This window comes from Mastomys coucha, unplaced genomic scaffold (genome assembly GCF_008632895.1).
Source record: "Mastomys coucha isolate ucsf_1 unplaced genomic scaffold, UCSF_Mcou_1 pScaffold22, whole genome shotgun sequence".
Lineage (NCBI taxonomy): Eukaryota > Metazoa > Chordata > Mammalia > Rodentia > Muridae > Mastomys > Mastomys coucha.
The window spans coordinates 222,992,814-223,005,766 of NW_022196905.1; the positions used below are offsets into that span (position 1 = coordinate 222,992,814).

Genomic DNA, 12,953 nt, shown 5'->3' on the forward strand with positions numbered 1-12,953 from the left:
CTGCGTGGAGAGGGGGTGCTGGGGGGGAGGTAGGGAGAGGTATAGTGCCCCTGCATGTTGGGGGGGGTTAGGTCCCTATGTGAGAGGGGTCCAGACAGTGGGAAATAGATCCCCTCAGCACCAGCCTTCAGAAGCTAAAAACATAATTCTGTCTCTAAGCACTGTACCACAAAGATGCAGGTCCTGCACGTCAGCTTTTTTCTGAAGTTCAATTTTGATTCTTCACTAAACAAATGTTTGAGTGGCACCTAATTAATGTTGGGTACTGTTCTAAGTGCTTTATAATTAAAAAAAAAAAAACTTGAAAATAGCCTCTTAGCATAGGCAGAGAAAGAGCGAGTGAATCTTGAGCCAGAACAGGCTGCTTGTGACAGGCCCAGGTTTTGTTTGGGTGGGAGGTACTGAAGATGGACGGAAGCTTTGTGCACGCCCGGCAAGCACCCCACCCACTAAGCCCCAGCCCCAGATGTTTTCCTGTTGGTGGTGGTAGTGATGGGGTTGAAGTTTATCATTGTTGCATGTATGTTGTATATTGTTGTATGTATGATGTGTGTTTACCGTGGCTTTCTGTAGAGGTCAGAAGACCCTGGAGTCGTTTCCCTTCCATGTTCATGTGGGTTCAGGGGACCGAACGCTGGGCACCAGGCTTGCAGGGCGAGAGCCTTTTTACCTCATTGGCCCCTGGGTTTTGTTTTCCATATGTGTTGTTGTAAAATAAAGTTTTTCCTTTCCCCAGCCTCTGCCCCTGGAATGAGAACTCAGAGACTAATTACTCATTAATAAACACCCTGGCCATAAGCTTTGGCTCATTCCTTAGTAACTTATTTAACCATTCAAACTATGTCTTCCTCATGGTTAGTCACCTCTCCTTCAGTCCTGGCCCACTTCTTTCTTTGGGCCCCCTCAGCAGCTCCCTCAACAACCCCTTTCATTCTCTCCCTGTTACACAGAATCCTCCTCCTCCTGCCAGTGTCCCACCTACTGTTTCCTCTTCAGCTCATTAACTGTAGGCTTTTTTATTGACAGGTGTTGCTTATAATAGATTCTGTCTACCTATTGTTGATATCGTGTTTGTGTATGTGTGTGTTTTGTTTTGGGTGTGTTTAATTTGTTAGTGTGTATATTTTGTGTGTGTGTGTGTGTGTGTGTTTTGTCTGTGTGTGTTCTGTATGTATGATTTGTTTTCTGAACAGATCTCACTCTGTGGTCACACTGACCACTCTGACCACACTGGCCTTAAATTCATTCCACAGTCCAGATGGTCTTGAACTCTTATTGATTCCTCTGCCACAGCCTCGAATATGCTTGGATTACAGATAGGAGCCACCACTTTTTAGACCCTAGAATACTTTACACAGGAACACCTGGCCTTGAGATTGCTCAGTGGATTGAAGCACTTGTTGCAGAGCCTCCCAACCTGAATTCAGTTCCCAGGGCCCACAGAATCATCTCCCACAAGCTGTCCTCTGAGCTGCACAGGCAAGCTCAGGCCCAATCACCACCCCCACACCAATAAATAAATGTAATTAAAAGAACACACATAAATGAAGTCTTTCCGTGTCCTGCAGAATCAGTAGTAATAGCGATTGCTCCCGGCTTGGAAAACAAAGTTTCCCAATAGAGTAGAGAGTCCTCTGAGGGTAGTAGAACTGTTGACTCAGGTGGCTGAAGTCTTTCAGCTGCACTGGACAATAAGATAGACAGCCAGCGCCCCATTGAGAGTCCCTGACAGATGGCTAGGGTGGGGCAGTGGAATTGAGTGAACATCTCAGTGGTGAGAGGACGGGAACGACCCATGAACCTGCGATCTGAGTACCCTGTCTTTGCCCTCAGCCTTCGCCGGCTGTGCCATTACATCCTGAACCTGCGATACTTCGAGATGTGCATCCTCATGGTCATTGCCATGAGCAGCATCGCGCTGGCTGCGGAGGACCCGGTGCAGCCCAACGCACCCCGCAACAATGTGAGTCTTGGTTTTGCTTCTGATGACGCACGCCTTTAATCCCAGCACTTGGGATGCAGAGGCAGGCGGATTTCTGAGTTCGAGGTCAGCCTGGTCTACAGAGTGAGTTCCAGGACAGCCAGGGCTAAACAGAGAAACCCTGTCTTGAAAAAACAAACAAACAAAATTTTTGAAACAACAAATTCCACAGGCACTCTATCTCTGAGCCACACCCCCAGCCCCTCTCTGGGGGTTTCTAGGCAGGAGCCCTACCCCTGAGCCAAATCTACAGCCCCTCGCTGGGGAAGTCTAGGCCAGAGCCCTACATCTTGAGCCACATGCCCAGCTCCTAGGGATCATTTTGATGGGTGACCATGGAAGGGATCACTAGAGAAATAATATTTGACCCACACCATAAAGGGAGAGAGAGCGGGAATCAGATGAGCTCTAGGAAGTGAGCAAGGAGAACGGCGAGCTCCATGAGGCAGAGAAGTAGCTAAGCTGATGCTTCAGGGCCTGATTCAAACGGTCACGAGCACACCTCCAATGCCACCTTAGAGGCTCGGAGTGCATGGCCTGGCAGGTTTCTTATCCTAAGGGAAGATCAGCCCTCTAGCCATCCAGGGTCATATGAGGAACTGCATGATTTAGGGGCTCATACCACCCTCTGCTGGTCACATTCAGAAATTACCAGCCTTGACTCTACAGCTCCCACTCTCCTCCACACACGTGGGTGTCCTAGGTGCTCCAGAAGCTGCAGGCAGCGACAAAAGCCACTACTAATCCATGCAGACACAACTAACCCTCAGCTCTCGGCAGGACAGTTGGGTGAGGAAGGGGAGGGTCGGTCATCCCAGACTGAGTGGTACCCTCAGAGGGAAAGAGCAAGACGACCAGGTGGCTCCAGAGTTTAAAAGATCTCCTGGAAATAGGGGAGACTAGAGCGTGGACACTGGCCAGTCAACCCCATTACCCCAAGGACAATCACCCCCAAGGTAGGGTGGACTCCTCCAAGGCCCTCTTAGTCCACAAGGAGCTTAGAGTACATGAAAAAAGACAATCTTGGTGACCCTGGGGGAGGGGGAGAGTCGTAGGATTCGTTGCCGTCTTCTGGATACTTTTTATTCAGGCCCTGCCCATCTTTGCTTCTGCCTGGGCATGGCTCTTGAGCAGCGCTTGGCCCTATCCAGCCCATTGGGTGGAAGCTCTACTTCTGGGGAGCTTTCAGAGTGGTCCTCACATCCCAGTGGGCTACAGGTAGGTTTCCCAGGAGTCGGTTCCTGGTCAAGCCTGTGACCGGGTACCTTGCCTTTTATCCCCACAGGTGCTGCGATATTTTGACTATGTTTTTACAGGCGTGTTTACCTTTGAGATGGTGATCAAGGTAAGAACAGAAGTGGGACTTCCACAGGCCTTTGTCAGGATGAGGGGCATTCGACAGGCAGGTGTGGAGGGAGGGAGGAGGATGGGGTGGTGAAATCAGGAAACTAGGGCTTGCCAGTAACTGGGAGGACTTTGGGGTATCAGGAAGGGGGAGCCATGGAGAAGGGCTCTAGGCAGAAGAGAGACTCTGCTTGAGCACTCTCAAGTACAGTCTCAAAGCTGTCAGGTGACAGGTGAGGGTATTGTCAGGGACCAAGTAGGCCATGGTGAGGGCAGGAACCACAGGTCACCAAGGAGGAATTAAGAGATGGACAGATTCTTGGAAGGTTCCAAAAATATAGAGTCTACAACGCTTGCTGATGCATGACCTACTGTTGGGGTTCAAATACTTAGGCTTCAAACTGTCAAGTTAGATGCCTTCTCCTCAGAAGGGCTCACCTGGCATCCTGGATATGAGACCCTGCCCGCCCCTCCTGCCCCAGGTGGGTGCTGTCCTAGGGAAGGTTGGAGGCTCCTAGCACACTTTCCTCTCCCTCAGATGATCGACCTGGGCCTCGTCTTGCATCAGGGGGCCTATTTCCGTGACCTGTGGAACATTCTGGACTTCATAGTGGTCAGTGGGGCCCTGGTGGCCTTTGCCTTCACGTAAGTCTCCATGCCAACCCCCTCCCCAGCCCCAGTCTGGGCCCCACTGTCAGATATGGGTCCTATTCTGGGGTTCAGAGATGGGAAGGATAGCTATGGGCCAGCAGGGGGTTCTGCCCCGGTGGAGCTGCAACTGGCTTTGTGCATGTCATCACCATTAAGGAAGGACGGAAAGAAGGGAGCAGAGCGCCTTCCAACTCCTCCACAGCAAGGCGGTGGCCCCTTGCTGTGCTGCTTTCCGTAGTCTTGCTTCTGGGAACATCTCATCTCCCTCCCCATGGTGTCTCTTTGGGGCGCCCCCCAAAAGACAATCAGAAATCAAGTGTGCATGAGAATCTCATCCCACCTGTGCCCCAGGGCTCCTGCCGTACACCTAGTGGCCTCCTCCTATGGCACCACTCCACAATGGCATCCTGGCTGTAGGTGGCGGTTTTAAATATGGCTCTCATTTTCTGAGTAACCATTCTAAAATGGCAACCATTTCAAAATGGCACCCAAGTTCTGAGTTACATTCCAAGTCAGTGCTTGCTTCATAGTGGCGCCAGAAAGCAGAGCAGCGATTCCAAGATGACCCATGAATCCTTGATGTCATTCATTCCAAGGTGACATTCTAGGGTTTAGTTGCCATGCCAAGGTGGCACGCAGGGTTCCAGATAGCCATTCCAAAATGACTCCTTATGTCTAGGCAGGCATCCCAAAATGGAATCCAGATTCTTGAGAGCCATTTCAAGCTGGTACTCGGGCAGCAAGCAGCCATCCTAAGATGGCAGCCGAGTTCCAGGGAGCCATTTTCAAATACGCTCACGGGGTAAAAAGCCGTTCCAAGGTGTTAACTGAAATCTGGCCATCATCCCAAGACGGTGCCTAAGTTCAGAATGTCCAGAGTGTCCTGGGCCTGTGCATCCACTTAACATGGCATCTAGGGTTCCAGTGGCCAATCTCAAGGCACATGAGCTCTGCCATCCAAGTTTCTAGGCAGCTCTTCCAAGATGGTTCCCAATGTTGGGCCCACCCTGAGACAGAGCCCAGTTTAGGTCAGAGAAGGATCCCAAGATCTCTGGCAGCATACGCCGTAGTGCAGTCGCTGACAGCAGACATCAGTATCAGGGACAGCAGACCTAGCTTGTTCCTAGTCTGGAATTCTGTCTTGGGAACATAGATTGTGCCTGTCACATGGGTCATTTCCAGAAAGGAATGTCTTCCAGGGACCCTGGCCTACCTCATCCAGCACAGAAGCCTGAAGGCTTCTTTGGGTTGTCTGACTGCTGACTCCCCAGTGGGTATGGCCTCTCAGTCAGCTCTCTCACCTTGGCACAGGGGGCCTGCACTGTTGCCATTTCCAAGTGAAGGCCCTACCAAGCTGCTCCCTGGGGCACAGCGAGCTGTGGTTACGTGGTCATGAGTTGGTGTTTCCGTAGCCTGCAAGCCTGACTTGGCCAGACTCCCGGCTCTCTTGCTCTTTTATCTGCTTGTCTGTCTCTCTGCCTCTGTCTCTCTGCCTTTGACTCTCTCTGTCTCCCTGCCCCCACCCCCAATCAACCTGTATTCTCTTCTCTTCACTTTTTTTTTTTCCTTTTTCTGGTCCTAGGGTTGGAGCCAGGGGCATTTACATGAGACCTGAGCCCTAGAGACAAGTTTTTAATGTTCTCATGAATTCACTGCAGACATTATGCTGCCCTGTGCTCTGTCCTAGAGTCCCTTGTGTTTAGCTCTTTTCTCCAATTCCCATACAGAGGCAGGGCAGACCAGGGACATCCCCGTGCCTGTGCAGGCTAGCAGTTCTAACAGAAACTGGCATTGGAAGCAGGAGCCAACGATTCTCTAGGAATCTTAGAAGAGCTTGCAGTTGTGGATATTTCAGTGGGATAGGAGAGGAAATACACTGACCCCTACCATGCCCCTACCTCACTCCCAAGAATCTGCTTGGTCCTGCTACTTCTCACCAAACACTGGGCTTGCAGCTCAGTGCAAGCTGGCCAACACCTTGGTTAAGCCACTCCTGCATACCCAATAGCAAAGCAGATGCCAGTTGCTACTTGCTTCCCAAGAGAAGTTTCAGAACCCTTCCGTGCCCCATAATCCCTAGCAGCAGGCTTCTGATCTCTTGTACGTGGGGCGTCTCAACTTGTGAAGTCTTTGCTTGGTGTCTTCCTGTTGATGTCATGGTAGAGTGTCAGCTTGCTGTTTCTCTCTCCGTTGTCTGTCCCATGAGCCTCCCTGCTCATAGACAAGGTGGGAAACCCCAGCAGCAGTGTGAGGTACCTCCAGCTGGGTGTGGTAGCAAGTGTTTGTAATCCTGCCCATTGAGAGGTCGAAGCAGGAGGATTGCTGCTTCTAAAGCCAGCCTTGGCTGTGGAACACAAATGTCTCAGAAAAGGAAGGGGAGAAGAGCAAGTTCCCCAAGTCTGGAAACCCCTGTGTTCCCTGGCTTCCCCTGCAGCAGGATGTAATGGCCCGAATGAGAGGAAGTACCTCCAGCACATCATCTATGACGCTGTTGCACCAGGGTAGTGATACCCATTCCACAGATGAGAAACTGAGTCAGAGGCAGGGGGTATGGAGAATGAAATCTAGACCAGCAACCTGTCCTACTGGGTCCTTTATCCCCTGGAAGGTCTGTGAGGCCGAGAAGCAGGAAGGAGAGGGAGGGAGGCTGCTCCCTTCTTGGATAAGAGGGATTGAGGCAATGTCTGCCTGCCTGTGCTCTCCCAGCAATGTGCCGAAACCCTCTGAACGATCCCACCCTCCTCGTCACCCACATCTGTATGTGTGATCTGTGTGGATGTGCTCTGTCCTAACCATGATCCATCCCCATGCACCATCATTAACAAGCCATCTCACAGTCTGTCACCATGAGGGACATCACACCTAGTGCCCATGCTTTGGGGCAGCCAGCTGACCTCTCACAGCAACTGCTAGATCATGATCTCCCACTCACTGCCAAGAGTCTACCTGGCGGCACCACCCTTCCCCCAGGGCAGATCCTTCAGCCCTGCAGAGCTGGCAGCGTGTACCTTGGTCAAGCCACTCCTGCACCCTCAGACCACACTCCCAACAACCAAAGAAGAGACCCTCCAGCAACACCCTCAAAACAGCCCTGCCCCAAAGGAAGGAAGACTCCAGCTCAATGCATGCACGTGGGTTTGAATCTCAGCCTGCCACTTTCTGGCTGTGTGCCCTTGGGGAAGTTACTCTCCCTGTCTGGGCTTCAGATTTCTCATCTGGAAAATGGGCCCAATGGTGCCATCCTCCTGCAGGTAAATGCAGTGACTCATGACTCAGCAGCACCTTAGGCAAAGTCCAGCTAGGAACAGAGCTCAGTGACAGTGCTGCCCTGGTGTTCAGGAACTCTGGGCTCCCAAAAAGATGATGGAGAAGCCGGTGCTACCGGAAGCATCTCTAACACCCACCAGGAGGGACCGGTAGGCTTACAGGCTGAGAGTCCTGAGCGCTGCAGAATATCTGTACACATTAAGCTGTTCAGCTGAAAAAAGAAAATTGCTAGGCATAATGTAATGCCTGAATCATATAGCTCCTCAGGAAGCTGAGACAGGAGGACCACAAGGTCAGGGACTGCCGGAAAACTTAATAAGACCCTATCTCAAAATAAAAAGTAAAGTGAAGTCTTGAGGCATAGCTCAGGGTTCGAGCCCCTGCCTAGAATTCCCCAGTGAGGGGCTGGGCATGGTTCCATAGCAGAGTGCTGAGACCCTGGATTCCATCCTCAGCAACTCTCCTTCCAGAAAGCTCCACCCACCAGACACGCACACGCATGCACACGCATGTGCATACACACACACATGCACGCACATGCACATACACACACGGACACACATATACACATGCACACACATGTGCGCGCATGCACACGGGCACACACACATGCACACATACATACACATGCACACACGCACGCACACACACACGGGCACACACACATGCACAGACACGCACACACACGGGCACGCAAACACGCACACACACACATCTATATCCCAGCTACTCAGAAGTTTAAGGCAGGAAGATAAGTTTTTCAGGCCAGCCTGAGTTACATCTTGACATGAGTCACTAGGTGGAGGCTACCAATACCAATATGAAGCATCTTGAAGTCAAGCCCATTTTCCAGATGAGGCTTGTTGGCAGTCAGGGCAGCATTCAAACCTCTGTCCTTTCCCCACAAAGTTCACCCACAGCAAGCTGGGCCCTCATGGCAGGATGGCTGCAGGAAGCAATCCTGCTCTTGGCAGTGACTGAGTGACTAGTTCACCCAGGGTGATAGACAGCCCCAAGGCTCCTTGGAAATTTGCCTTTGTGAGCTGCTCTCAGGGCCATGTCCTGCCCAGTTCAGAGATTGAAGGAGGGGGTGGCTCCCCTGGTCCCCTCGGGGTCCCAGAGCCCAGAGCCTATGTGTGTCTGTGCGTGTCCTGTGTTCTCTCTGAGGCCACTCACGATTTGTCTCTCCTTCCGACGCCACCTCATCAGGAGCAGTACACGGTAAAGTGCCTCTCTCTCTCTCTCTCTCTCTCTCTCTCTCTCTCTCTCTCTCTCTCATTCTGTCTCGTCTTCTGTACCCCGTTCACAGCCGTGTTGGTTCTGGCCTCTGTTTTCTGTGGCCCTTGTTCTTGTTGGTGTCCTGTTGCTAACCATAACCAGAGCCTGACCCCCCAAGGGGTGGAGGAGCCACAAGGGATCACAGCCTCACCTGCCACTGTGACCCACCAGCTCCTACCTAGAACAGAAGGGCCAGGGTGTGTCCCTCCTCACACCTGATGTCAACAGGGCCAAGGGGCTGGGGAAGAGGATCAGCAGAGCAGCTGAGCTGTGGGAAACAGGTGTTCAGGAGAGGAAGTGGCCATCTCTCTGAGGAGCACCTGCCTGGCAGACCTTTCTAATCCACTATGGTAACAGCACTCATGACTGAGGCAGGAGAAGCCTGAGTTCCAGGCTAGCCTGATTTACATACTGTGTCCCTGCCTCCAAAACAGTAAAGAGATACAGATATAAATGGAAGATATGTATACATATATATGTACATACACACAGAGAAAGAGGGAGAGAGAGAGACATAAATGGAAGTTGGTGCTCTTCCTTAATATACAACAAGCACTTAGAAATAAGAAAAACTGGTCTAATGATCAATGGACAAAGGATATAAGCAGAAACATCAGAGCTGGGTGTGGTGGTGCACACCTTTAACCCCAGCTGGGACCTAGGAGACAGAGGCGGGTGGATCTCTGAGTTTGAGGTCAGCCTGGTGTGCATAGTTCTAGACCCGCCATGCTACACAGAGAGACCTTTTCTTCAAACAAAAAAGACTCTTTAGTTGGTAAATTGACATATGAACATAGGGCCTGAGTTCAGTCTCTAGAGCCCATTTAAAAAGTCTGACATGATGGCATGCACATAGAAGCCCAGCGGTGGGGATGGAGAGGCAGATCCTTGGGATCACTGGTCAACCTATCCTACTGGGTGAGCCCCAGGCCAGTCAGAGACACTGCCTCAAAAGATAAAGTGAGTGACACCTCAGGTTGACGGGTGACCTCCACATACATGCACAGATACCTGCACACATTTACACAGACACAGGACACATCACAGCACGCACGCATGCGTGTGCGCGCACACACACACACACACAATGTCCAGAAGCACAGCAACTACACACAGCCCCAGCCAGATTTTCTCACCATGCCAGGAAATGGTGCTCTCCACCAGAAGCCCTGGTGCCAGGCAGATCTGCCCATGAATTGGGCAGCAACCAGTAGGGACATGTTTGTCCCTTGGACTGCAGTCTCGGTCCACTTGTGTGTCCTGAGGTCTCACACTAGTTCTGAGTCAGTAGCTGGGACAAGAGCCAGGATTAAAGAGAACACAACCGAAGAATTCATCACAGGTTGGGGCTCTGAGGGGTTTCCTGTCTAAGACAGAAAGCAGACTTTCTGTCTAGGTCTGACATCTGATCTCTCTGGAGTAGTATCAAGCTGACAGAGCCCATAGCTTTCTAAGGAGGCACCAAGAAAGGGAGAAGAGCGGCAGGGGAGTGGACGTTGCAGTTCTGTGCAAAGCCAGACAATGGGCACGGCCATCATCCCAGTACTCAGGAGCACGAGGTCGGAGGATCTCAAAGCCAACATGGGCTACATGGTGAAACATTGTCTCAGGGTGAGATGGCTAAGTTGGTAAAAACTCTTGCCACCAAGCCTGACAACCTGAGTTCAACCCCGGGGATCCATATGGTGAAAGGAAAGGACAGATTCCCAAGTCTTGTCCTCTGACATGTGTGCTGTGACACACACATGCTCACAAGATTAATAAATGTAATTTAAACGTGTTCTGGCTAGCCCAGCAGTGGTGGTGCACACCTTTAACCCAGCACTCAGAAGGCAGAGGCAGGCAGATCTCTGAGTTTGAGATGAGCCTGATCTACAGAGTGAGCTCCAACACAGCCAGAGCTACACAGAGAAACAAACAAAAATGTTTTTGGGTGGGCATGGTAGTGTGCACTTTTTTAACCCAGCACTCAGGAGAAAAAAAAAAAGATCTCTGAATTCAAGGTTAACCTGGTCGGTCTACATATTGTGTTCCAGGATTAGCCAGTCAGACTAGACTCTGTCTCCAAAAGCAAAAAGAGAGAAAAAAAAAACAATTAAAAAGCAAACACGCCAGGCGGTGTGGAGCACGCCTTTAATCCCAGCACTTAGGAGGCACAGGCAGGTGGATTTCTGAGTTCAAGGCCAGTCTGGTCTACAGAGTGAGTTCCAGGACAGCCAGAGATATAAGATATACAGAGAAACTTGTCTCGACAAACCAAAAAAAAAAAAAAAAAAAAAAAAAAAAAAAAAGCAAACACACACACAAAGGGATTGTGACCAGACGTTGGGTGGTGTAGCCATCAGTTGGGTGGGCTAGATTGAAGGTGACCTCAGCTAAGCCAAGGGTCTGCCTTGCTTTTGAAGAGCTGAGATTCAGGAAGGATCCTCAGTAAGAGAAAGGAGTGATGACAAAGTAGATGTGCAAGATCTGAGTAAAAAGATGACCCCAGTGAACAGTGGACACTTGGGACAGCACCCTTTATGGCTTGGGCATGAAGCCAGCAGACAAACATGTCTCTAGGATTTGTGTCTGGGTTCTGGGTGGGGTGGGAGCCATTAACTTGAAGCTCTTGATGGCCTTAGGGAGCCAAGTTGTGGGTAGCTAAGAGCTCTGTGTCTTTGGAGTCTGTATGAGTAAGCCCACAGGTCCTACTTTTTACCACAAAGGTAGGTAGGGACCTTGGAAACTGGAGCAGCAGCCATGCCTGAGATCATGTTGGCATTGGGAATGACCAACCCCTGGTTACTTCTGTGCTTCAGCCTAGGGAACATGGGGTCGAGGGAGCATTCTGGATCTTTCAGAAGGAGGGTAGGTCTCATCTCACAGTTCACCATCCTCCAAGGCCTTTAATTTGTTACAAAGGACAATGGAAGCGTTGGTGCAAACAGTTGCACACAGTGCTGCACTTTGATTAAAGGTGTTTTAATCCCAGAACTGAGGAGGAAGATGAAGGAGGAGCTCTGTAGTTCCAGGCCAGCCATAGTAAAATAATTAAAAACAAACAAGCAAACCTCAGTGCAGAGGCAGGGTCTTCAACAAACTACAAGAGCAGGACCCCCTCAAAGGGATCTGCTTTCCAGGGCAAAACTAGACCGACCATCAGAAAGGGAAGAGGTGTGCCTGGCTCAGCCCAGACCTGGGTCCATGTGGGGTTGTGGGCCCCTCCTTCCCTGGCTGACTTCTGCTCCGTCTCTTCCCTTCCCCAACCCTAACATCCCGCAACAGTGGCAATAGCAAAGGAAAGGACATCAACACCATTAAGTCTCTCCGAGTCCTCCGGGTGCTACGACCTCTGAAGACCATCAAGCGGCTGCCAAAACTAAAGGTGAGACTGGGGTCTGGAGAGAGGGTCCTGGAGCTGGCCACATACAGACAAGAAGGTTGCACAGTGCTCCATACACAACTTGAGAAACATAGTGGTGTGCACCTGGGACCCCAGCACTCAGGGGCTGGGGAAAGACACCCCCAGGTCCAGTCAGCCTGGGTCCACAGGGGACCCCTGTCTCAATACTATGTACATTGAAGATGCTGGTTGCCTCTTATGTGTGGGTGTAGTTGCTATACTTGTCCAGAAGGTGGCAGCAGGGGGGTTGGCTGGCAGAACCTACCCCAGGTCAGGATTCCTTTTGATAGGTCAGGGCAGAGAAGAGCAGAGGCTAGTTCTAGGCCAACAGAACAAACAAACAAACAAACAAAAGCAGGGTGTGGGATGTATCTCATTTGGCAGAATTCTTGCCTGGTGTACCAGAAGCACTGGGTTCCATACCCAGTGACTCTAACTGTGGTGGAGGTAGGAGCATTCAAAAGTCAAGGCCTCTTCTTAAGGCCCACAGGAGACCCTGTCCAAAACTGGTCGTGAGGTGCCTGGCACAGCCCACCTACTGTGTGCACAGCCACCGCACTGCTGTTAGGGAATAGGGTGAGGAAATTCCTCATGGAATCTTTCTTCCTACAATGTTTTCAGCCCAGCTGTTAGAACCCACAGGTGCTCCCGCCTCACGCCTCTCCTTCTGCCGCAGGCCGTGTTTGACTGCGTGGTGAACTCGCTCAAGAACGTCTTCAACATCCTCATTGTCTACATGCTGTTCATGTTCATCTTCGCTGTGGTGGCCGTGCAGCTCTTCAAGGGCAAATTCTTCCACTGCACGGACGAGTCCAAAGAGTTTGAGAGAGACTGTCGGTGGGTGGGCCACAACCTCAGGGACACGGCGGCAGGGGAGGCGGGGTACAGGGCCCACAGTCCAGACACTGAGGCAGAGGGGTAACTCTGGGTCAGCTTGCGTTTGGAGTAGAGTTTTTAAGAGTCAGACCTCAACACTCAGAAGACTAAGGCAGAAGGATCACCCTGAGTCTTGCTGGGTTATGGAGTTAGCACTTGTCTCACAAAAAA

The 12,953-nt window shown here is 51.1% G+C and overlaps 1 protein-coding gene across 1 annotated transcript in view; it reads left to right on the top strand.

Annotated features, from left to right (window-relative positions):
* LOC116067850 (voltage-dependent P/Q-type calcium channel subunit alpha-1A) overlaps positions 1-12,953 on the top strand; it is a 97,874-nt gene that overhangs the window by 35,070 nt on the left and 49,851 nt on the right. The window contains exons 14-19 of the mRNA XM_031336867.1: positions 1,834-1,963; positions 3,267-3,326; positions 3,864-3,970; positions 8,453-8,464; positions 11,789-11,888; positions 12,583-12,743. Of these exons, the coding sequence (XP_031192727.1) occupies positions 1,834-1,963; positions 3,267-3,326; positions 3,864-3,970; positions 8,453-8,464; positions 11,789-11,888; positions 12,583-12,743 (570 nt within the window). The remainder of the gene's footprint in view (positions 1-1,833; positions 1,964-3,266; positions 3,327-3,863; positions 3,971-8,452; positions 8,465-11,788; positions 11,889-12,582; positions 12,744-12,953) is intronic.